The following is a 23,675-nucleotide window of genomic DNA, read 5'->3' as shown; positions in this document are numbered from 1 at the left end:
TCCAGTGTCCCCCCAGCTCCCTGCACAGGCCCTCGGCATCATTCCAGGATTAACCCACTGCCTCTAGTCCTATGGCAGATCCTCATCTCCCACCCACCTGATCCCAGCAGAACCCGGCCCAAAGCGCTGGGTGCTCCAGGAACCATCCCTGATTGCTCTGGGTCACCCTGGATCCAGCACCCCACTTGGAGAGGGCGCCCAGGGGAGAGGTGCTCCCCTGGCAACCCTCAGGGAGGACACAACCAGCTCCTGCTGCAACCCCTACTGCAATGCCAGGCCAGAGCTCTGTCCCAGAGAATCAGGGGACCCAGAACTGCGTCTGAGCTGAGCACACCGAGGGCAGGCAGGGAGGAGGAGGGAAGGGGGGGATGCTCCAGAGCAGGCACGGCTGCAGGAGTGAGCAGCAGGATGCTTCATCCCCCTGGCTCTGCACAGAGGGGCTGCCAGCAATGCCCACCCAGCACTGGCCATGCAGGGCTGACAGCTGGAATGCAGCTGGAGCCAGCAGAGAGCCAGGAATAATGGCTTCAAACAGACAGAGGGCAGGGGTAGACGGGATATTGGCAAGAAATCCTTCCCTCTGAGGGTGGGCAGGCCCTGGCACAAGGTGCCCAGAGCAGCTGTGGCTGCCCCTGGATCCCTAGAAGTGGCAAAGGCCAGGTTGAACAGGGTTTGGAGCAACCTGGGACAGTGGAAGATGTTCCTGACATGACAGGGGGTGGAATAGGATGTTAAAGTTCCCTCCCAGCCCAAACTAATCTTGGATTCTACAAAAAAAAAAAAAAAAGTAACTATCACAGCCAAATGGGAAAAGCTGAAAACTACAATCTGAAGTATTCAGCTTCACAAGCTGAACTTTACAATCTAAACATTCCCCACAGCAGTTGGACAGGCAGGACACGGGAGGGACAGGTGGGACACAGCGAGGAAGGAGCATGGCTGGGCACTGTGCTCCCAAAACACAAAGAATTGTATGGGAACAAGCAGATATTCCACGTCCAAAGCTGGAGCAAGCTGCTGGCCTCTGGGCACGGAAATGGGGGATTATGGTGAGGAGGGTATTTGCAGGCTCAGCCCTTGCCTGAATGGAAGCTTGGAGGCAGGGAGTGGTGGCACAGGGCTGGATTCTCCTGGAATTGGATTAACGGGTTCAGCTGTGAGGTTAATGCCACTCAGCCAGCAGGGAGCCTGGCCCGGTTCTGCCACGACCCTGCTGCTCCCTGAGCTCGCCCTGACCCAGCTCAGGCTCGGCACCGTCACACCGAGGGATGGCAGCAGGGCTGGTGGCATCAGGACAGCTCCTGACGGGGCAGGGGGTGGCAGGAGGGAGGTCAGGGGCAGCATGGCTTCTCCTTGCTCCATCCCGTGCCCCAGCCCAGCAAAGCTCCAGCGGCCACCGGCACGTGCGGCTCATCCCTGGCCGCTCCCGGGGGACAGCGCGGCCAGCCCCGGCCAGGGGAGCAGAACAATCCCGGGAAGTGACCGGACCGGGGGGACACCAGGGGACAGGATACCGTGCTGGCCACTGTCACTGCCATTGTCTCTTTGGATGAGGTCAGAGGCTGAGCGGGGAACAGGCCGGAGGAAGCAACACCGAGCCCAGATCACAGCGCCCGCCACGCTCTGAACCTCACCGGGGACTCGGGGGAGGCTTCTCCTTCCATCCGTGGGGGCTGGCACCCCTGGGAGGGGCAGCTCTGCTGTCCCCTGGGTCACCCAGAGGCTCCCCAGGGACACCAGGAGTCGGTGAAATCCCAGCACTGCGGAGGATCCTCCCAGCTCTGGGGTGCAGCAGCAAGCCCTGGCAAACCCAAAAGGATCCAAATTCTCCCTGTCCTGTAAATGTGGAAAAATCCAAAAATCCCTCCATGCTCCAAAGGCTGGAGCCCCTCTGCTCTGGAGCCAGGCTGGGATAGCTGGGACTACTCACTTGGGGTAAAAGAAGTTCCAGGGAGAACTCAGAGCCCCTTCCAGAGCCCAAAGGGGCTCCAGGAGAGCTGGAGAGGGACTTAGGACAAGAACAAGGAGGGAGAGGACACAGGGAATGGCTTCCCACTGCCAGAGGGCAGGGATGGATGGGATACTGGGAAGAAATTCTTGGCTGTGAGGATGGGCAGGCCCTGGCACAGGGTGCCCAGAGCAGCTGTGGCTGCCCCTGGATCCCTGCACATGTCCAAGGACAGGTTGGATGTGGCTTGGAGCAGCCTGGGACAGTGGAAGGTGTCCCTGCCCATGGCAGGGGGTGGAACAAGATGGGCTTTAAGGTCCCTTTTAACCCAAACCATTCTGGGATCCCAGAAAAATATGTGAGGGGGCTTTACAGGACAGAAAGCCTGTGACATCCCTGAGGTTAGGTTGTCTTCCAAAATAGCTACAGCCTCTTTCACAATCACAGCCAGACGGTCTGGGCAGCTGAGGACTTCCCCTCCCCAGAGAGCTGAGGTTCCTCTCCAAATTGCAGAGTGACAACAGATTCTTTTAGGGGAACTCCTTCTCCTCCTCTTTCTGCCCCCTCAGTGGCTGGGGAGATCCAGGTGGGAGCAATTTCACTGAGGAACATCACACCTCGGCAGGGTGAGAACTTTCCCAGCTCCATCAGCCCCTGGTATGGACATGGTGGTCCTGCCTTGAGGGATGCATCCCTCCATCCCTTTTTCCTGGGGAAACGAGAGGGGGGAGAGCAGGGAGGTACAGGCAACCCCTGCCCAGGGGGGCTCCCTACAGTGGTGCCCTCCATGCAGAACAGGAAAGACATGACACGGGGCCATCTCCAAGAAGCTGTCACCCCCATGTCTCAGCAGGTCCATCTGGGTCCCCAGGAAGGCAGGAGGTCTGCTCCAAGCCAGAGCTGCATCCCCCAGCCTGGAAAAGGGGCTGCCTGGGGACCAGGGGAGGAAATGTGTGGGAGCCAGCGCCTGCTCCGCCAGCAAACACCCCTGTGGGCTGTGGCTGGGAGCTGGGCTTGTGGGAGCCAGGCTTGTGGGAGCCAGGCTTGGGAGAGCCAGGCTTGGGGGAGCCAGGCTTGGGGGAGCCGGGCTTGGGGGAGCCAGGCTTGGGGGAGCTGGGCTTATGTGAGCCGGGCTTGGGGGAGCCGGGCTTGGGGGAGCCAGGCTTGGGGGAGCCGGGCTTGGGGGAGCCAGGCTTGGGGGAGCCAGGCTTGGGGGAGCCGGGCTTGGGGGAGCCAGGCTTGGGGGAGCCAGGCTTGGGGGAGCCGGGCTTGGGGGAACTGGGCTTGGGGGAGCCGGGCTTGGGGGAGCCGGGCTTATGTGAGCCGGGCTTGGGAGAGCCGGGCTTGGGGGAGCTGGGCTTGGGGGAACTGGGCTTGGGGGAGCTGGGCTTGGGGGAGCCGGGCTTATGTGAGCCGGGCTTGGGGGAGCCGGGCTTGGGGGAGCCGGGCTGGCTTGGGGGAGCAGCTGCACGCTCCTGCAGCCGCCTCGCTCACGTTACCCACTTCCCGCTGCCACACTTCTGAGAAAACAGCCAGGGGCCCTCGGGGATGCAGCAGGGAGCAGTGACAGCCTCGCTGGTGGCCCCGTGCAGCGGCACAGCCCCACTCCAGCCTGGCCAGGGCTGCGTTGGATGCTTTTCCTGCTGTGGGGAGCAGGACCCTGGGGAGGAACTGCCTGTATGGCAGGACGTGCGTGTTCGCTCTGATGGATTTTGCAGCACCTCCAGGGCACGTGCAGGGCCACAGACCCTCTGACCCACAGACATTCCTACACACCAGAGCCTCCAGCTCATGGACCCCCCAGCCCCTCAGCCTTATATCCCCGTGAGTGTGGGAGCAAGGTCAGGGTTCCTCCCAGGCTGCACAACAGCCCTTGGACAACTGTCCCTCCATGGGACAGTGGATGTCACAACCTCAATCTCAGGGCCCCTGTGGTGTGTCCCCAAGCTCTTGCTGGGGTTCCCAGGAAAAAGAATCCACCCCCTGTCCCCACAGAAGAGCCCCCATGCCCAAAGGGAGCTGTTTCAGCAATATGCAGAAGCCACAGAATCATGGGATCATTTAAGTGGGAAAAGCCCTCCAAGACCATCGAGTCCAACTGTTCCCCCAGCACAGCCAAAACCACCATTAATCCATGTCCCCAAATGCCACATCCCCATGTTTTTTGAGTATTCCCAGGGGTGGGGGCTCCACCATTACCCTGGGAAGCCCAGCACGGAGGTTTAGGATGATCTGCTGCCAGCACAGGCAGTCACAGTGACACCCCCTGAGCCCCCAGCCCCAACCCGAGTGGATGCTGACGTCTGTGTCACTGGGGCAGGAGAGGCTGGGACAGCTCAGCCATGGGGTGGGTGCCACCCACCCACACACCCCGAGGGGCTGGAGGAGCCCGGGGTGACACCCCAACCTTCTCCTGGCAACCCCCACAACAAACAAACCCCTGGAGCATCACCAGAGCTGTGCTGTGGCTGTGGGGTTATCAGCCTCAGCAGATCTGGGGCTGGAAAATATTTATTTTTCTAGCTTGGCAACATTTGCCACTGCTGTGGGGGTGGAAGGGGGCGAATGTCACTGGGGACAGTGACAGCCCGAGTGTCACTGTCACCCATCAGGACGGTGCTGGCTGGGGTGGGTTTAAAGCTCCTTCCTGCACAGGCTGGGGAGGAGCTGCTGCTGCCCAGGGCCAGGACAGAACAGAACAAACACCAGAGTCAGAGCAAGACAGCGAGGGCAAAACGCTGAGTGCAGTGACTCAGAGGGGAAAAACGCCCTCAGTGACACGGGGGTTGCTGCCATCAGCACGGTGGGACAGTCCCCACACCACCCTGGCCCCAGTGATGGGGGCTGTGTGTTCTCACAGAGGGTCACAGGCAGATCCCTGAGTGTCACAGACATTTCTGAGTGTCACCACCCCGGCACACACTCACTCTCATCTCCTGGCTGCCTCTCGGGGTCCATTTGGGACAGACATCAGTGGTCACAGCACACAGCACGGGGACAGCAACAGCCCAGAGTGTCCCCCTGCCATCCCTGCCACCCTCCTGCTGGACCTGCACTACCAGGCTGGGATCTGTGTGCTCAGAGCCTCCCCAGCAGCACTGAGTGCTGGGGCTGGCAGAGGGGGTGTCCAACATCCTCCTGCTCAGCACCAGGGACCAGGGATGAGGGCAGAAACCGAAACTGCCCATTTCCTGCTCAGACAAGCCACAGCAGAGCCACACGTGACCCTGCTCCGGTGGAGATGACAGGGAGGGAGGGGGATGAGCAGAACCACAGGTTCCTCTTCTGTCATCCCAGTGCTCAGGGTGGCACCTCCCGGGGACGGGAAACTCCAGGGGAAACACAGGAGGGGAATCCTGGGGGGACCCATCATCCACAGCCAAACCTCACTCAAAGCTCAGCTTGGCAGAGGGCTGCAAACCCACATCCCTGGGCCTTGTTCCTGGGCTGCTGAGGGGCAATAGCCAGGGGAAGTGGCACCAGAGCATCTCCCTTTGGAAGCAGGACCCTACATCCCAGAAGGGTGACAGGCAGTGGTCCATCTCCCTGAGCAGGCCTGGACTCTGCATCCTCTGCCACCCCAGTGTCCAAGCACCAAGGGGGAGGCAGGACAAGAGATTCCTGACATTCCTCTTCAGGAGGCACATGCTGCTGAACTTGCTTCCCTGAGGTTTCCCCCTTTTCCAGTGCCAGTCCCACCAGCTGGCAGCCCCAGGCATCCCTGCTCCCACTCTTGCCAATGGCAAAAAGATGGACACAGAGAGGCAGAGGTTTAAAATCCTGTTCACAGATCCATGTCCCCTCTGTACAGCACAAAATATATTTTTACAGTATTTACAGCAGCAGCTGGGGCAGAGGCACTTGGTGGGGGGGGCAGAGAGGGGCCCGATTTGGGGCTCCCCATGCAAAGCAAAGGTCAGCAGTGACAGATGCCACCAAGGAACCAGGCTTCCCAGCCTGGTGGGGACACGGGGGTCACGCTAACGTCCTGCAAGCTGATCTTCCCCAAAATTACTCTGGGGGCTTCAGCAGCAGCCCAGCTCCCCCCCAAACCCCAGAGCCACCAGACCTTGTCCAGGGCAGGGCCAAGACACCCAGGGCTGTCCTCTCCTGGCGCTGGCAGGGCCTTGCCACCATTGTCCCACGGCCGGATCCGTCCCCATGCCCATCCCTGTCCCCGGAGCCGTCCCCACCCCAGCCAGGGGTGCAGAAGCAGAGGCAGCATCAGGGAGACTCAGGGCTGGGGCTGCTCCTCTCCAGACTCCACGGCACAGCTCACATCTCTGCAGGATGACACAGAAGATGGTGACAGTCTGCAGGGTTAGAGCAGAAATCTGGGGCAGGGGGTCAGCTCTGGTCCCCTCCCTCCTTCCCAGCATGGCTGGGCCTGCAAAGGAACACTTCCCACCAGCCACCTCAATTTGGACACCAGGGATGGGAACAGATACCAGAGCTGTGCCTTACACAGTCTGCATGGGAGGAAATGTTTCTTTAACCAGGTTCTCTCTGCCTCCAGCCTGTCACGCAGGGCCCCTGTGGGAGGAAGTGGCTTCTGCCTCTGTTTCCCCAGCAAAGCAGCCATTGGGGAGCAGCCAAATTCTCCAAAGCTGCTGGGTACAGATGCCAGAGATGCCCAGCACAGCATCACCCCCCCTCTCACAGGGACACCCCCAGGCTCTTACCAGAAGGGAAACATCTGGAGGAGGAGAGCATGACCAACGGGCTGGGACTGCCCTCCCTGCCACCACACAGACCCACTCTCCTCCCTCCTGATGGGCTAGGTCAGGATACACCACAAGGGAAGATCCTTTTTTTGCTGCTGCTCACCTTCCCCACCAAGTAAAGTGCAGCCTCTGAGCAGCAGCTGGAGGGAGGCTGCAGGCAGAGGGCCACAGGCCTCTGTGCATGTTCCCAAAAACATCAGCAGCTCTGCTGCTGTTGGGCTTCACTGCCAGGACTAACCTGGCCTTCATGTCCCCAGTCCCCTCCCCCAGGCACCTGCACTGCACCTCATCTGAGGAAACTGAGGCAGCAGGGGGAGGAAGACACTTAAGCCATGGAATTTCTTCCCAAGCTGAAAGAGCTGGAAGAGGGAGATGACATCCATGACCCCTCCCCAAAGGAAGAACGGAAGGGCTCCACCACTGCAGCCATAATCAAGTTGCAAGCCCCCTGCAGCGGGACCCCCAGGCAGAGGAGGTGCTGGCCAGGCTGTGCCGAGTCAGGGGCAGCGAGGGAGCCCAGCCCAGGTGTCCCCTCCCCTGGGAAGGGCAGGGATCAAGGCTGGACATGTACCCTCCAAGGCTTTATCCAGGTCTGCGATGAACTCCTCCAGCTCCTGCGTGTCTCCGAGCTTTGCTAGTGGGGAAAAACAGGGTCAGGTCTTCCCATTCCCCCTCTCACTGGGAAGAGAGAGAGACCCCAACCCCTTGTTCCTGCACAGCTGCTCCAGCTGTGTCTGTCCCAGCCAGTCCAGCCTCAGCTGGGAAAATGTCAATCCCACTTCTGCCTCTTCCAGGCTCCTGCCAGGACACAGGGGCTCACTCCCACTCCCCAGGGCCCCATTGGCACCCCCCTCTCCAGGGCTGGCTGCCATTGCCAAGCCCAGCTGAGCGCAGAGAAGGAAACCCTGCAAACCCCTTTGGGTGGGGCCAGGCTCACCTTTGGTGGGATAAATGTCAGCTGAGCTGTTGAGGTGCTCCTCACTGGAGTTGAGGCTGCTTCCTGGGGATGTGCTGGCACCTGCAGAGACAGAGCATCAGTCCCTGGCCTGGGCACAGGCACCTGATGAACACTTTGCAGGAACACGGCCCGATCACACCCATGGCACAGGGTGGCACATTTTTGGAGACCCCATCTGCTCCTCTCCTGCTTCCAGGAATGCTTGGAGAAATGGAACTGAGTTTCTTTCTCAGGTCAAAGAGCACCAGAGGTTGTCTGGACACAGTTACAAGGACAGGGTTGTTACAGAGACCCGGGTTATCCCCAGCCTCTCACAGTGCTGCAGCAGCCTGCCTGGCACAAGGAGCCCTGGCAGATGTTGGCAGCTCCTGGGCCAGTATCCAGTGGTCATCCTCTCACCCAGCCCAGCAGGGCAGAGCCAGGCAGCATCAGCAGGAAGATGTGTTCCATGGAGGAACCACAGAGCTCCCACCCAGGCAGACACCATCCTCCCCAGGGCTCCTCACGCCCAACCCCAGACTCACTCTCCAGCTCATCGATGCCACTGTCATAGACCCTCTGTCCCGCTTTCCTCTTCAGCTCCTCCAGGTGCTGCTGGTACTGACTCGCAGGGCCCCGGGCGAAGTCCTCCATGACCTCGTCGAACTCCCTCAGCAGCTCACTGAGCTCCTCAGCCATCGCTGGGGGAAACGTGGTGATGTTGGGCTACCCACCTGGCAGGCAGGGCCAGCAAGAGCCTCTTGGGAGCAGCCCGGGCTGGGGAGGGGCAGAGCCAGGCTCCAGGTCCTGTCTGGTCCGAGCACACCCAGCTCCTCGGGCAGCTCAGCCTTCCCTCCAGCTCATCCCACAGCTGGGCTGGGGCCAGCCCAGTAAGAGCTGGTCCTACACAGGCTTGACAGAAACCCAGAAGGGTTTGATTAGGAAGGGACCTTAAAGCCCATCCCATTCCACCCCTGCCATGGCAGGGACGCCTTCCACCACCCCAGGCTGCTCCAAGCCCCATCCAGCCTGGCCTTGGGCACTGCCAGGGAGCCAGGGGCAGCAGGGCTGCTCCAACAGCCTGGCGGCACACGGAGGAACAGAGCAGGGCACAAACCCCGGCCGGGGCAGCCCGGGAGCCCCGGCTGCATCCCGCCCCGGGGGATGCCCGGGAGCCCGGCTGCATCCCGCCCCGGGGGATGCCCGGGAGCCCCGGCTGCATCCCGCCCCGGGGGATGCCCGGGAGCCCCGGCTGCATCCCGCCCCGGGGGATTCCCGGGACCCCCGGCTGCATCCCGCCCCGGGGGATGCCCGGGACCCCCGGCTGCATCCCGCCCCGGGGGATGCCCGGGAGCCCCGGCTGCATCCCGCCCCGGGGGATTCCCGGGAGCCCCGGCTGCATCCCGCCCCGGGGGATGCCCGGAGGATGCGGGGGACACAGGAGCGGACCCCTGGCGGGTTCCGGGAGGCGGCATCCCCCGGTTCGGCTCGGTACTCACCGGCTGCTCGGCTCCCCGCGCTCCGGTCCCGGCGCCTCCCGCTCCGCTCCCGCTGCTTTTGGCCCCGCACCGGGGCTGGGCGGGGTCCGCGGGAGGCTCCGCCCCAACGGCCGCGCGGGACCGGGGGAGTCCCGGGCCACCCCCCAAACAGCCCCTAACAAACACCTCCTAACACACACCCCCTAAAAAACACCCCCTAACACACACCCCAAACACCCCCAACAGCCCCTAACATACACCCCCTAACAAACCAACACCCCAAACACCCTCTAACAAAAACCCCTAACGAACACTGCAAAAACCCCTAACAAACACCACAAACACCCCTAGAAAACACCCCCTAACACACATCCCCTAACACCCCCAACAGCCTCTAACATACACCCCCTAACAAACCAACACCCTAAACACCCCCTAACACACACTCCAAACACATACCCCAAACACCCCCTAACAAACACCCTCTAACAAACACCCCAAACACCCTCTAACAAAAACCCCTAACAAACACCACAAACACCCCTAAAAAACACCCCCTAACACACACCCCAAACACCCCCAACCCCCCAAACAGCCTCTAACAACCCCAAACACCCCCAACAATCACCCCAAACCCCCTAATAAACACCCCCAACAAACACCCCAAACAACCCCTAAAAACACCCCAAACACCCCCTAACAAACACCCCAACAAACCCCCAAAACATCCCAAACACCCCCAAACAAACCCCTCAAACACCCCTAAACAAACAGCCTCTAACTCTCCCCATCCCATCTCGCTCCTGACCAACCCCGGACAGGAGGTGGAACAGGGGGGTCAGGCTCAGCTCCCGGGGAACACAGGACAGGGAGGGTCAAGCTGTGCCAGGGGAGGGTCAGGTTGGATATTAGGGAAAATTCCTCCACGGACAGGGCTGTCCTGCCCTGGCAAAGGGCCCAGGGCAGGGATGGAGTGCTTTAAATCCTGCTGGGATTTAAAGCCGTGTGGATGTGGTGCTTGGGGACATGGGTTGGGGTGGCCTTGGCAGTGCTGGGGAATGGTTGGACTGGGTGTTCTTGGAGGGCTTTTCAGCTTCCCACAGGTTTCCCAGAGAGCTGTCAAGCCCAGAGCTCTGAGTCTGGCCCTGCCCTGGATCCTGATCAGCAGCATGAGGGAGGTTTAAAAAAAGAGGAGCTCGGGCTCTGCTTTCTTTGCTGTTGGCTCTAAACCCACCCATGGATCCGAGCAGCCGGTCCCACTCCTGCAGATACTCCCTGTTGTAACCTCATACAAGCCCTAGGCCTGGCTCTGCCTGTGAAACCCCATGGTTGGAGGGGCTCAAGGGGGCTTTGGTGGGGCTGGAGCTAAAAACCAGCCAGAACCACCCCAACAGCAGCAACTGCCCCCAAAAACCAGCAACCGCCCCCCAAAACAGTGACCAGCTCCTGAGAGCCACCACACCCCCCCAAACTCCCCCAAACATTCACCATCCCCCAAATGCCACCACTGCCCCTAAAGCCACCACCCCCCCTCAAACAATCACCCCCAACAGCAGCAACCCCTCCTGTGCCAGCACTGGAGATCAGCAAAGATCAGGACAGAACCTCCCCTATTGTTCCTGAGGTGACTCCCAAGGCTTGAAGAGGCAAAGAGCCCATGGAAACAGAACCTGGAGCGTGACAAAAGCCAGCCAGCCCTTCCAGAGCAGGTCCAGAGCCAGGCCAAGGCTCCATGAATGACATTTGCAGCTGACTGGGGAGAAGGTTTATTTGGTGAGGCTGGAATAGAGCAGCTCCGAGCCAGCCCCGTGTGCTCCAGGGCTGCTCCCACGGGAGGCAGAGCAGAGGCTGTGGCCAGGCTGCCCTCAAGCGGAATTTCCAGCAATATCCCATCAACACTGCCAGGGATAAACCCCTACGGCGACTTCGATGGTTCTGGAGTAGCCAGAGAAAGCTGGAGCTTCCCAGTGAGCTCCCCCTGCCCCGTTATGGTGCTGGGAAAGAGAAATCCAACAGGACTTTTCCAGAAAAGAGCTGCCTCCTGTGTCAGCATCCCTGTTCCATCCTAGAATCATGGATCACAGAATGGTTTGGGTTAAAAGGGGCCTTAAAGTCCATCCCACTCCAGCCCCTGCCATGGACAGGGACACCTTTCACTGCTCCAAGCCACATCCAGCCTGGCCTTGGAGACTTCCAGAGATCCAGGGCAGCCACAGCTGCTCTGGACAACCTGTGCCAGTGTTTTACCACCCTAGGAAAGAATTTGAAAGGCTGGAGGCTGCTCTTGCAGCAGGTACAATAGCACCCAGAGCAGTGGCTGGACACAATGTTGGTTTCACAGCTGACACTCGAGTGTTCCGGTGGCCTCTGGATTTATCTGCTCCTCCAGACACAACAGCTCTGCTGCTCTTTGGAGCTTATCAGCTCCCAGGGGGTCTCACCGGCTATCTCACAGCACAGGCTCCCCCAGGAAATACTTCCCCACCCATCCCAACTGCTCTGATCTGCAGGGAAGGGACCTTTGCAAAATAAGAGCTCATCCCTGAGCAGGGCACCTGAGAAGGTCTGGGTGCCTTCAGGCCAGGACTGGGTGCAGGTGGTGGACTATGGAATACTGTTTGCAGAAGTACCATTTTATCCCCAGAAGTGCTCTGCTGTGGCTGCCCCATCCCTGGAAACATTCAAGGCCAGAAGGCCAGGCTGGATGGGCTTGGAGCAGCCTGCTGCAGTGGAAGGTGTCCCTGCCTGTGCCAGGCCTCACCACCCTCACAGGGAAGAATTTCTCTGAATATCCCATCTAGCTGTGCCCTTTAGCAGTGGGAAGCCATTCCCCTTGTCCTGTCCCTCCAGGCCCTTACAAAAGCATTTGGATAGATGGATAAGCTCCCTCTGAGCCGTCTCTTCTCCAGGCTGAGCAGTCCCAGCTTCCTCAGCCTGTCCTCCCAGGAGTGCCCGCAGGTTTAGGGATGATTAAATCCATTCCCCGAGGTGCTGTGAGAAGGAGGTGGCAGGGGAGGGCCGTGCTGAGGACATGGCAGTGCTTGGACCTGCAGGGAGGTGCCAGCCTGGCCGGTGACCCCCGAGTACAGCTCTGCCCCCAGGGCACAGGGGCTGCCCCCAGAGGGAGGCAGGGGCTGGGTTTTGCTGGGAAAAGCTGCCTGGTTTTGTCCAGAGAGCCTGGCCAGGGCTTGCTAGATGCCAACATGCAGGTTGAGGAAGGAGACGTTGCTGTACAGCTCCGAGGAGACCGAGCCTCGCTCCAGGCTGTGTGTCCAGCCGGGCCGTGCGGACGGAGCGAGGTCCTCCCCGCGACCCTCACGCTCTGGGCTCCTAAGGAAGCAAAAAAGAGAGAGATGCTGTTTGCAAATGCTTCTTCTGCTCACTGCACTCCCCAAATGGGCTCAAGCAGTGATCCCAAAGATTGCCACCCCCAGACAGTACCAAAAGGAATGTGAAGACAAACAAGAAGCTGTAGTATGGATCACAGAATCCTAGGTTTGGGTTGGAAGGAACTTTGAAGAGCATCTAGTCCATGGGCAGGGATACCTTCCATTGGACTAGGTTGCTCCAAGCCCCATCCAAACTGGTATGGAAGTGGCCTGTGGTCCAGGAAAACCCTTCCCACAGGACAGTTCATGTTTACTGAAGAGTCACCAGGTCTCCTGAAGGCTCTTGAGGATCCCCTGTTTTCAACCATGCCCTACCTCCAACCCCAGGGAGCAAACCCCCTCCTGCAATATGTGCCATGGTGGACCCAGCTCATGGGACACGAGGTCCTTTCAGCCCCACCACCTTTAACCTTAGGGAAGGGAATGAGCTCCAGTTCTGAGCCTCAGTAGGACTGTCCCATCTTGCACCCAAAATGTGGATGTATGGACAGCCCCACACAGACACACGGGGCAGGCAAAGACTGCAGGGAAACGTGGACACCAAGGATGGAGGAGGTTTGGAGAGGGCTGGTGGTGGAGCAGGAATCAGCGTGTGACACTGAGAGGGAGGAGCAGGGGAAGGGCTGGACAGGAGCCCTGTGGATACCAAAGCTCTGGAGAGAGCTGGCACAGGCTGAGGAGCAAACAGGGACAGCAGGGAGCTCCGGGGATGGGAAGGACGGAGTGTGAAGGGCTTTTGCTGGGGAGCTCGTGACCAGAGGCTGTAGGAAAGAGCAGTCTGGAGGAAGATGAGCAGGGTGTGCTGTCACCTGTCCCTGTGCCCTGAGGAGCCCCTTGGGAACTTCCTGCGCAGCAGGTACTCGATGACATCGGGGTCTGTCTGGAACAGCCTCCTCAGGATGTCACACTGCATCTCTGGAGACACCTGGGGAGACACGGCCACACCACTCAGGGGGTCCCTCTCGGCAGGAGGCTGAGCAGAGGCAGCCAAGGAAGGACCCCAGGATGTGGTCACAGACCCAGCATGTTGGTGTCACACCCCACACACCTCCCAGGCTCTGCAGGATCTCAGCCCCTGCTTTCCCCACACTATCCCCAGTCCTTTGGCTCCCTGCAGACCCCAAAAATTGCTATAAGGCTTTTTGGGGATCTGAAATGCCACATTCCAATAGGCCTGAGGGGACTTTTACTGCTGCCTGCAAGTGCACTATGGGAGGGTGGAGAGAGGAAGGAGCCAGAGCCTTCCCAGAGGACAGGCACAGACCGAGGTGTGCATCTCTGACAGGGACAAAATCGTTCCCCTGCTGCTCTTGGAAGAGTTCAGAGGGAAGGAGGGGCTGGCCTGAGGAGCCCCACGTACCATGAACAGGGAGTGGTGGTGCTCAATCAGCCTCTGGAGCACCAGGATTATGGCAGCGCTGTCCTCAAAGTTCAGGGCACTGGCATCTTTCTCTCCAGGCTTCTCCTTCTGCAGGATGTTGGGACCAAAGACTGTAGCCAGGTTTGACACTGTCATTTTATTCCCAGGGATCTACAAGGAAGCACAAAAGGAACCTGTGGACTGTGGATGCAGTGGCATGGGATGTCCCAGGATATCCTCACCCACCCCAGGGCAGGGACAGGAGGTGAGGTGAGGGCGAGATGTTGGTCTGGGTGCAGTTTGGTCCTCTCTGAGCTGGTGGCAGGGCCAGCACAAAGGGCTTGAGGTGCTGGAGCACACACTCCTCCCATTCCCACCTGTCTTGTCAGCGTTCAGGAACACACATAATCACAGGATATGATTATATGCAGGTGCTTTTATTGAGAGCTCTGGGAATGAGGGGTACAGACCCAAATCTGACTCTGACACGGCTTTTGGGCTGACCGTATTTTATATTCTACCGTTATATAACTTACATATGAATTATTAAACTCATATTGTTCTCTTGTATACATTGACATGAGTTTCTCGTCATTTTTTTAGGCCCCTGACCACAGTTTCTCATGATTATTCTTATGATTAAACAGTAATTATATTTAATTACGAAACAATCATCACATCTAACAATTATATCATTTATCGTGTACTAGCTACACAGGTGCAGTTCTAGCAAGGTACGCAGTCTTGCTGTACTTAGGGTGTTTATTTTCTTTTCGGGGCCTACTAAGCTTAATTTTCCTTTTAACGATGTTAAAACCCTTTTGCTATCAGTCTCACCTTCCCACCTTTTCCAACCACAATGATCCTGGGATTCCGTGAAGGATTTGTTTTTTTCCCAAAGCCTTCACCCAGGCTTGCAGCAGCTGTGCTCAGTGCCAGCCACAGCAGCCCGAGCCCCTTTCCCCCTCTGGAGCAGCCTTACCTCGTGGCCCTCGGGGTCCCAGGAGCTCTCGGCGTGCCGGGCCACCCGTGCCAGGAAGCGCAGGAGCCGGAGCAGGGTGTCGCTGTGGCACGGGGGCAGCAGGAACAGCAGCAGCTGCAGGGTGTCCAGCTGGGCTGGCCCCTCCAGGGCTGGGGGAGCAGCTGTTAGTGAGGGTCCCAGCCCACCAGGCACTTCTAGCCCTCCCCTGCATGCTTGGGAATGAGCTCTGGTGGGAGCCAGGCCGCTGTCCCACCCTTCATCCCATGGGATGGAGAACCCAGCAAGGGCTGTGGTGACGTTGGATACTGCGCAGCCCCACAGACTATCCTGGACCAGAGGGATTTTTATAGTCCAATTCAAAAGAAATCAAACAAAACCCCCACCAAACCCACTGTGGCAGTGCCAGGGAGCACAACACCCATCCCATCGCTGTGCAGAGGCTTTGGAAAAGAAGGGTGGTGACGAAGGATCCATTCCTGGCAGTGTCCAAAGTCAGGCTGGACAGGACTTGGAGCAACCTGACCAAGTGAGAGGTGCCCCCGACACAAACCCTCCTGTGGCTCTGCAGGCTCTGCTCCAAAGGTACTCACTGGCTGTGCTGAGGAAGGCTCCATAGAGCTCTCTGGGAATCAGGGAATCGGGCATATCCCGGAGAAATTCTTTGAGCAGGGCAGCCACATCATGAACACTTTGATGTTCATCCAAGAAAACATCCAGCCCTCGGTCAAACTCCTCCCTCAGCTTGGAGATGGAAGAAATGGGAAGGATGAAAATCAGTCAGTTTTAGTCTGTTTCAGACCTCTCCACACCAGTGTCAGCTCTATCCATCCCATCCACACGAGCCTCTATCCCTGACAAGGCACAGCCAGAGGATGCAGTCAATGTCCCCCTTTACCTGCTGGACTCTTTTCTTGGAGCTCCCGACACGGAAGATGCCAACAGTTTGGAGCCCTGGGGGACAGAGAGGTTAGTGCAGTGCATTCCCACGGCTCCCTGCCACCCTGGCTGCTCCTGGGAGCACCTCAGCACCATGGTTGGGCTTCTCCTGCATGGCTTCCCCTTCTCCAGGCAGTGAGGAAAAGGAAAGGCTGTGGAGCCATGAGATTTCCTTGGGTTGCCCATGTGAAGGGAGATCTCATCCCTACAGTCACTGTGAGCGAGGGCTGGATGTGCCGCAGAGGTTGAGGCATCAGGAGATGGTCACTGACACACAGTGACATTCCCTCCTCAGTGACATTTCCCTCTGGTGCTGCATCCAACCCTGAGGACTCTCCACAGGAGGCTTACTGGAAGATGCCCTGCCCCAGGACTCACAGAAGCATTCAGGTTGGGAAGGACTTCTAAGACCATCGAGTCCAACCTTTGGGTGAATCCCACAGTGCCCATTAAACCCGGCACCTCCTCCCACCTTGGGGGTGGCCAGGCCAGGATGTGCTGGTGGCCACACACAGGCAGCTTTTCCAGCCCTTACCGTGTGTCTCAAGGTGTGTGCAGCACCTGTCCACAATCCGTGGCACCTGCCAGGTGATGGGGTTCAGGCTCAGGGGCCTCTTCTTGCCCCGGCTCCTGCGAGGGCCCAGCTCGTGGGGGTGGGAGAGCTGCAGGGCCTCCAGCAGCTCGGACGCGTTGTCACTCAGATCCGTGATGGAATCCACGGACATGGCCCCCTGTGATGGAGCAGAGGGTGTTTGTAGGTGCAGGAATGACCCCACAGATCCATCACTGCCGTGACCTCATGGGTTTCTGGGAAAGAGCAGCATCCAGTGCCACCCCTGCCATGGGCAGGGACACCTTCCACTATCCCAGGTTGCTCCAAGCCCCAGTATCCACCCTGGATTTGGACACTTCCAGGGACCCAGGGCAGCCACAGCTTCTCTGGGCACCCTGAGCCAGGAGCTCCCCATCCTCATGGGGAAGAATTCCTAATTCCCAATCCCTGTGCTCTGGACCCTTAAATGTCCCCCTGGTAACCTCAGCTCCATAAGAGCTGCGCTAGTGAAGGTCCTCCCAGTCCATCTCTGAGGGGACTGGGGACATCACCATTTCCCTGAGGACAGACTGGGACAGGCCCAGCCTGGGACACAACCAACTCAGTCAGTCAGAAAAGCTCCTGGAAAATCCCATTTATTGCCCAATTCAGACCCCCCCATCCCACAGCACCAGCCCAGCCCATTTTGGGGACCATACCCTCCGCTGGCTCCAGGAGCTCTTGTCCAGAAGAGATGGGGAAAGCGGCTCCTCTGGGAAGCCCCCGTCGGGAGCCCGGATACAGCTGGTGCCCATTCCCAACCTCCTCTGCCTCTGAGCCCGGAACCTGGTCACCGTGGCCTCCACCTCCAGGCACAGCCGCCGGCTCCTGCCCACGGCCTCCTGCAGCTGGCGGCAGGCGCGGTCGTTGGCAATGACCTGGGGGAGCGGGACCCCGAAGGTGTGGGGAGAACAGTCTGGGGGAGACACGGGAGGAAGGGACAGGCACGGCAGTGAGGGAGATGCACGGATGAACCCCACGTTTCCTGCCCCCAGGAGCGCCTGGAGAGCGTGGTGCGTTCCCAAGGAGCTGCTCCTCCTGGAGAGCAGGAAAGGTGTGGTGGGACCCTGGTGCCAAAGTGCCAAGGGGGAGGGCACAGCATGGGAAACGGGGTGCTGGGGGGACAGGGAGGAGACACAAGGGCTTGCTCCCCATCAATGGGCTTGCTGGAGCCTGTCCCAGCATTTCCTGGAGTTTCCTTCCTTAAACTGGCTATAGCCCCATAAAGATGCCATTGGCATCTATGAAGCAACAAGTTCGTAAATCACAAAAAGATCCTTTCCAAATTCTAACTGTGAGAAATGGATTTGTAGAGAGTTCTCAGGGCCTAACAGAAGGCCCACACAGTATACATCCATATGCAAACTTTGAGAGAAGAAATGCTGACTAAGAAATATCATAGAATAAGACAAAAATTGTTGAGAGAAAAATTGAGCTAGACAAAAAGTCTCAAAAAATGACCTTACAAATAAGACTATATACTTTAGAGAAATAAAACTATGAAAAACGCATTATATTAGGATCCACGAGGGGTGCTTTTAGAGGATTGGCTTTAAGGCATCTACAGCATAGCTTAGCAAAAAGCTGATAGGCCAAGAAATGCTTATAGTGTATTGTAATTAGGAAATAGTTGTGATTGTGATGGTGTGCATTACAACATCTATATTGTTTCACTCTTCTCATGAGATTAAAAATCGAATAAAAGTTTTTAAAACACCTCTCAGATGCGTTTTAAGAAAAAGAAGAGTATTGTCCAACAAATTGGTGCCCGTGTGAGGACACAGATAATCTGGTTAAACTGTCTGACCTGTCAGAAAGCCTCGAGGTCATTTTTGTAAAGTGTTGTTGAGAGAAATGCAAATCCCAGGATCCTAACTCTTGCAAGAAGAGAGAAGTTGGATTTCTACCCTCATTGCTGCCTCAATCAGGACAAAGATCCAACAAGGACTTGCCTGTTATTCAACATCAGGTAAGCCTCAGGGAAGACGTTAGGACACAAGATGTCCAATTTGCCTAGAAATGTTTATAAACACCTTAAAGATCTGGTCAAATCTAATTGCTGTAACGTTTCAAAATCTGAGTTAAAGGATTTACTATTATGCATTCAGAAGCAGTTTCCAGCTGCGGATGAAGCTTCTATGTTATCACTCCCTCTCTGGGAGCTTTTAGGACTGAAACCATAAACACAGATCAAACAGCTGTTAAGTTGCTACCAGCATGTTGTACAATGATTGATATGTTTAAACATTCTACTAAATATTCTAAGTAAAATGTGAGGCATTAATGTGAGTAGTTTCCTTGCATGGGCTTTGTACTGGTCTGGAGAACCTCATTCCCACCTGGCTCTGCTCTAGGATTCTGTGTACCCCAGGGCTGTCACTGAGGTCCTTCAAGGAAAGCTAAGATAGAACTGGGGGCAGCAAGACTGGGGCAAAATGTGCAGGTAGACACATTTATAGGTGTTCACCTTGAAAAGGCATTTCACATTGCACATATTCCACACATCTTTCCGTGCCTTCCAGGCTCCATCCATTCCAAGAACAGAAGAACAACCTGTGATGAAGCATCCTGCTGGATTTGGGCACCTCCCACCCCACCCCAACAAAAATCACCCATTCCCCCTGAGAGCAGGGACCAAAGCCCAGGTAAAAGTGATGCTGCTCACCTTTCCTCTCCTTTGAGAAGCTCTCCAGCTTCTGCCGGATGGATTTAATGCCTTTGGAGCCATCTAGGAGGAGAAGAGAAGGGGAAGACTCAGCATAGGCTCCTGTCCCTCTGCAGCCTCCAGCCAGGGGACACTGCAGTGACAGCCACAGCCCTGAGGGGATCCAGGAGACCCCTGGGATACAGTGGGCAGCACAGGGACCAGCCCTGGAGATGGACATCACTGCCTGGAGAACAATCCTGGAGATGGGCTGCAGGTGAAGGAGTGGAGGGACCCCGTGGCTCTACACGAGCAGCAAGGCCCAGAAAGGCTTTTGGGAATGTTTTACAGAGCACAGACATAAAAAGTTGTACAAAACACCATCACAAATCCCATCCTGCTCTGGAGGACTCCCACCTCACACATCCAGCAGCAGCGAACTGAGAATTCACTCACTGCCCACCCTAAATCCTTCCAGGACACATCACCCTATTCTGGCTCATACTCTTCATTCCTGAGGAATTCTCTTCCTAGGAACAGCTTATATCTACTTGTTTGGGTTCTTTTGTAAGACTTAGAGGAAAGCTCTGACAGCTGGAATGAGGAACGTGAGCCCAGAAGCCAACATAAATTATCCAGCAGCACACTGACCAACAAGGAAGGAAATATTGGGGTTTGGGGTTTTTTTTGGCACTGCACCGGTCCCTAGAGGAGCTGCTGCTGCAGGGTGTCACTGCAAGCTGGATCACAACAGTTCAAAATAAAACAAAATAGAAAAGGAATCAGGATGTTTGTGGTCAAAGTCCTCCAGGGCTGGAGCCTTGGAGCAACTGGGACTTCTGGGAAGGAGAGGGGAGCTGTGCTGGACTCATGGCATGAAATCTTTGGGATATTAAGATGGGAAACCAGACTTGGGTGTCACATCAAGCAGTTGGTGCTCAGTGTGAGGCTGGGCACTGGGAGATGCTCCATCCATGGGAGAGGATTCCAGGGACCTGGGGTCTCCATCCTGCCCTGAGGTGGTGGGATGGAAGGGGGGCTGGAGACCCCCAGGCTCCCTCTGCACCACCAGCCCCAGCCCTGGTGAGCTGGTGGCATCCCCTGCCCTGCTGGGATGCCAAAAACAGCCCAGGGCACAGGAGGCACATCAAGTGGATAAGAAGTGAATTAGGGAAGGAGTCTGAAAACCACAACTCACTGGGATTGCTGGTGGGGGACACAGGCAGTCCTGGGAACCCTGACAGGGCCTCTGTGCTCAGTTCCTGTGGAGCTCCTAAATTTATCCACCCTTTAACGTGCCAGTGCATTATCCACGCTCCCAAAAGCCCCTTTCCAGCATCAGGACTTAGTGCTGGCCATGGATCCAAACAGCAAATCCCGTCCCACCCCAAGGGCACTCAGACAATCCCAGTGGAGACCTCGCCAAGTTGTCCCATCTGGTTTGGGTTTGGGAGGGTCACGTTCTCACACTGCTGCGGACACGCAAACCCCTCCAGACTGATTGGGCCTTCGGGGCTCAGAGGAAATAAAGGAGGAATGAGAAATCAAATGGACCAAAATGTGTCACAAATTCCATAACCATCATCCCGGGCTGTGGTGCAGGGTGAGCAGCATGAACGGCTCAGCCTCAGCCCCCCTTGGCAGGAAGGGGTCCCCTGTCCCCTCCTGTCCCCTCCTGTCCCCCTGTACCTCTGTCCAGACTGAGGTGCCCCACGGGCAGCCTCTCCTGCAGCCGGAACAGCGCCAGCTCCTGCAGACTGGCCCTCTCCAGCTCGGACAGGCTCTGCAGGGCCACGGGCTGCATCCCAGGGCTGGGGCCTGGCACAGGGGGCGAGCCAAAGGTCCTCTGGAAAACGCACCTGTGTGAAAGGAACACATGGCAGCGATACCTGCTTGGGGAGAGAAACACCTGGGAGCACCCCAGGGAGCCTCTGCAGGAGACATTTGTCCCTCTGTCACCTCTCCTAAGAGCCAGTGGGGCTGCAGATCCCCAGCCACATCATCTCGCTTCAACCTTCCAAGCAAAGGCCTTGGAGGCAGCAGGAGAAGAGATTTAGATTTGATATTGGGGAGGAATTTTTCCCTGTGAGGGTGGGGAGGCCCTGGCACAGGTGTGGCTCCTCTGTCCCTGGGAGTGTCCATGGCCAGGTTGGATGGGGCTTGGAGCAGCCTGCACTGGTGGAAAATGTCCCTGCATGGAAGGAGATAAGCTTTAAGGTCTCTCCCAACCCAAGCAATTCCACAGTTCCATGATTTATCTCTTTTAAATCACAAACAACTGCACACAATCAGAGGTGCTGAAGCCCTTTACCCCAGGCACAGGCTGGACTACAGCCCATGGACACACCCTGGACACCCCACCTGCTCCCCCAGAGCTTTGGGGAGCCCTCCCTGTTGTGTGCAGGCTCTGGGAGAGCCCACACGGGGACCTGGTTCCTCACCCCACACTGACCTGGCTGCCTCCATCCGGTGCCACCTGTGCCACCAGTGCCCCAGCACTGGCACCACCCAGCACGGTCCAGAGAGCAACAGCAGCCCCAGGGAGAAGATAGGACTGAGGTCAGAGTACAGGCTCTGAAAAGAACCTCCCCAAAGAGGCTTAAGGCAAGAATGAGAAATTAATGCCTGGAAGTATCAAGGGATGCACTGAGACCCTTGAGGAACGGGAGGAACAGGACAGGGCTCCTGTGTCAGTCTCTGCCACTTCCCTCCAGCCCCCCAGACTGGTTCCTTCTGGCCAGGTTTGAAATTTCAGTTTCTAAAGGTTAGAAATTGGAAACTTAGAAATTAGAATTTAGAAAGTTACATAAATTAAAGAAGAAAACAAATATAAAGGAGTTGTTCAGAGTTCCCTGTAAGGAGACACTGAAAAGGGAATTCAACTACATCATAGAATCCCACACTAGTTTGGGTTGGAAGACACCTCAAAAACCATCTCATTCCACCCCTGCCATGGGAGGGACGCCTTCCACTATCCCAGGCTGCTCCAAGCCCCAATATTCACCCTGGCCTTGGGCACTCCAGGGAACCAGGGGCAGCCACAGCTGCTCTGGGCAACCTGTGCCAGGGTCTCACCACCTTAGGAAGGAATTCCTTCCCAGTATCCCATCCATCCCTGCCCTCTGTCAAACTAAAGAGACACAGCGCAGGGATTTTTGTAACTTCCAACCTGCTCCCCCGGGGCAGGAAATTCCTTGGGTATCACAGATGAGAGCATCCCCACATGCCAGGGACAGCTCCTGAACCTCTGCTGCACCAGGAGCTCCCAGCAGGGTGGGAGCAGCTCTGCTGTGGGTGGATGCATGCATGGATGGATGGATGCATGGATGGGTGGATAAAGCCCTGGAGATACACAGTGCAGGGAATTACCTTTGTGCAGGTGAAGCTCCACACTCCAGCAGAGCCCATGGCCACATCCCTAGCCCAAGCAGAGTCCTGGGGGATGTGGCCATGGGGGGAGGAGGAATCCCAGTCACGAGAGGGAGCAGCAGAGGGAAGGCAGGAAGGAGAAGGCAGGAAGGAGAAGGCCGGACAAGCTGCTGTTTATCTTCCCAACCGCAGGCGCCACTCGAGGAGCCCTGTGACGTGCCACCACCACTGGCACTGCCAAAGCTCATCCTCCAGGAGTTAAACCCCAAACACCTGCCCTGCGTCTCACCCCAGGTGAGGATTTATGTCCCTGGGAATAGCTGAGATGGAGACCAGCACCTCCAAGGCAGAGGCACAGCAGCAGCGTGGGTGTCCCTGCAGGGGACAGGGATTGGTGATCCCTCTGGATCCCATGGGCCAGGAGCTCACTCAGCCTGCACAGGCACCAGGCTCCCCACAAGGAAGGAAAGGCCAGCCCACAGCAGGGGCAAAGCCAGAGCCCGACTAAAATCCTCCTCTGGAGGGGATGCCAGAGCATGAATCTCACAAATTCAAAAACAAGACTAGTGCTTATTTCAGGAAATCTCATGGGGAAAGCTCAGTGCAGCTGCCCCCTCCATTCCCAGGGAGCAGGGGCTGCTCCCCACTTTCAGCTGCAGTTTCTCTCTCCCCAGCTGGAGCAAGGGGCCCACCTTTACCTCGCCCGTGTCCTCTCACGCAGCACCAGCAGCTCCTGGAGCTCCTGGCTCTTCCTTTGGGACAATGGTTTTCACAGCAGCATCTCCTGCAAGGCTCCAGGGACCCTTCCAGCCCACAGGCAGGAGGAGAAGTGGGGAAGTGATGATGGAAAGGAGCTGCCACAGCCGAGGGGAGGAGAGAGGGGATGAGAATGTGAATTTTCTGCCAAAGAAATGAGAGCCAGAAACAACGTGTGGAGAGAGGGCAGGGCTGGATGGAACTGCACTTCCCACGCTGGACACGGAGCCTTGGCAGGGATTGCTCATTGCTCAATCCCCTCCATCCTCAGCTCTGCCTGCTCCCATCCATGGGCAACCAGGACACCCCTGAAGCATCAGCTGTGCTGCCAGATGAAACCTGAACTGGGAATGTGCTGCCTGGGCTGGCTGGGGAGGACCAGGGGATGATTCCCACCTCAGCTCTCCATGCAGACCTTCCTGGTGCTCCACCACAGCATCTTCCCTGTGACAGAGTGACTGGCAGGGTCTGGCACACGCAGGGTCCCTGCAGAGCTCTGCTGAGGACCTCATGGGGTGTGGATCTACAGCTCAGGTTGTTCCCAGAGGGTTGCAGACCTT

At 57.4% G+C, this 23,675-nt stretch overlaps 3 protein-coding genes across 10 annotated transcripts in view; all 3 read right to left on the bottom strand.

The window, feature by feature from the left end:
• Window positions 1–6,141, bottom strand: part of LOC110477961 (H(+)/Cl(-) exchange transporter 5) — a 34,593-nt gene extending 28,452 nt beyond the window's left edge. Inside the window, exon 1 of the mRNA XM_085570749.1 lies at window positions 6,018–6,141. Within this exon, the coding sequence (XP_085426875.1) occupies window positions 6,018–6,117 (100 nt within the window). The 5' untranslated portion in view covers window positions 6,118–6,141. The remainder of the gene's footprint in view (window positions 1–6,017) is intronic.
• LOC110477974 (regulator of cell cycle RGCC) lies at window positions 5,716–9,159 on the bottom strand. 7 transcript variants are annotated; one of them, XM_085570831.1, is made up of 6 exons: window positions 9,109–9,159; window positions 8,155–8,386; window positions 7,610–7,690; window positions 7,244–7,306; window positions 6,413–6,481; window positions 5,716–6,231 (listed from the first exon to the last, which is right to left on the bottom strand). In XM_085570831.1, coding segments are annotated over exons 2-6 (369 nt in total). In that variant the 5' UTR covers window positions 8,309–8,386; window positions 9,109–9,159; the 3' UTR covers window positions 5,716–6,229. The 7 variants fall into 7 exon arrangements, with proteins under 7 accessions (XP_085426957.1, XP_085426956.1, XP_085426955.1 ...); XM_085570830.1 differs by having other exon boundaries at window positions 8,155–8,343; XM_085570829.1 differs by having other exon boundaries at window positions 8,155–8,310.
• A 1,678-nt stretch (window positions 9,160–10,837) lies between these two features.
• On the bottom strand, window positions 10,838–23,673 carry ARHGAP36 (Rho GTPase activating protein 36). Of its 2 annotated transcripts, none has more exons than XM_085570790.1 (11): window positions 22,360–23,673; window positions 20,680–20,849; window positions 19,012–19,074; window positions 17,006–17,262; window positions 16,290–16,485; window positions 15,714–15,769; window positions 15,409–15,559; window positions 14,819–14,967; window positions 13,837–14,007; window positions 13,286–13,401; window positions 10,838–12,417 (listed from the first exon to the last, which is right to left on the bottom strand). In XM_085570790.1, exons 1-11 carry the CDS (start codon window positions 22,605–22,607, stop codon window positions 12,279–12,281), a joined length of 1,716 nt encoding a protein of 571 aa, XP_085426916.1. In that variant the 5' UTR covers window positions 22,608–23,673; the 3' UTR covers window positions 10,838–12,278. The 2 variants fall into 2 exon arrangements, with proteins under 2 accessions (XP_085426916.1, XP_085426917.1); XM_085570791.1 differs by having other exon boundaries at window positions 23,058–23,673.
• Window positions 23,674–23,675: the final 2 nt, after the last annotated feature.

This window comes from Lonchura striata, chromosome 4A (assembly GCF_050655825.1).
Source record: "Lonchura striata isolate lonStrDom1 chromosome 4A, ASM5065582v1, whole genome shotgun sequence".
In the NCBI taxonomy this organism is placed as follows: Eukaryota; Metazoa; Chordata; class Aves; order Passeriformes; family Estrildidae; genus Lonchura; species Lonchura striata.
This window is presented reverse-complemented; position numbering and strand designations above follow the sequence as displayed.

Excerpts from the sequence above, each read along its gene's own strand:
- LOC110477974 (XM_085570831.1), bottom strand. The coding sequence starts at position 8,308 with ATGGCTGAGGAGCTCAGTGAGCTGCTGAGGGAGTTCGACGAGGTCATG. Across the intron at positions 7,307-7,609 it reads TGACATTTATCCCACCAAAG|CAAAGCTCGGAGACACGCAG; the intron begins GTGAGCCTGGCC and ends TTTCCCCACTAG. Across the intron at positions 6,482-7,243 it reads CCTGGATAAAGCCTTGGAGG|GGGCCCTGCGTGACAGGCTG; the intron begins GTACATGTCCAG and ends TTCCTCCCACAG.
- ARHGAP36 (XM_085570790.1), bottom strand. The coding sequence starts at position 22,607 with ATGAGCTTTGGCAGTGCCAGTGGTGGTGGCACGTCACAGGGCTCCTCG. Across the intron at positions 15,770-16,289 it reads CACACACCTTGAGACACACG|GGCTCCAAACTGTTGGCATC; the intron begins GTAAGGGCTGGA and ends TCTGTCCCCCAG. Across the intron at positions 13,402-13,836 it reads ACCACCACTCCCTGTTCATG|GTGTCTCCAGAGATGCAGTG; the intron begins GTACGTGGGGCT and ends GTGTCTCCCCAG.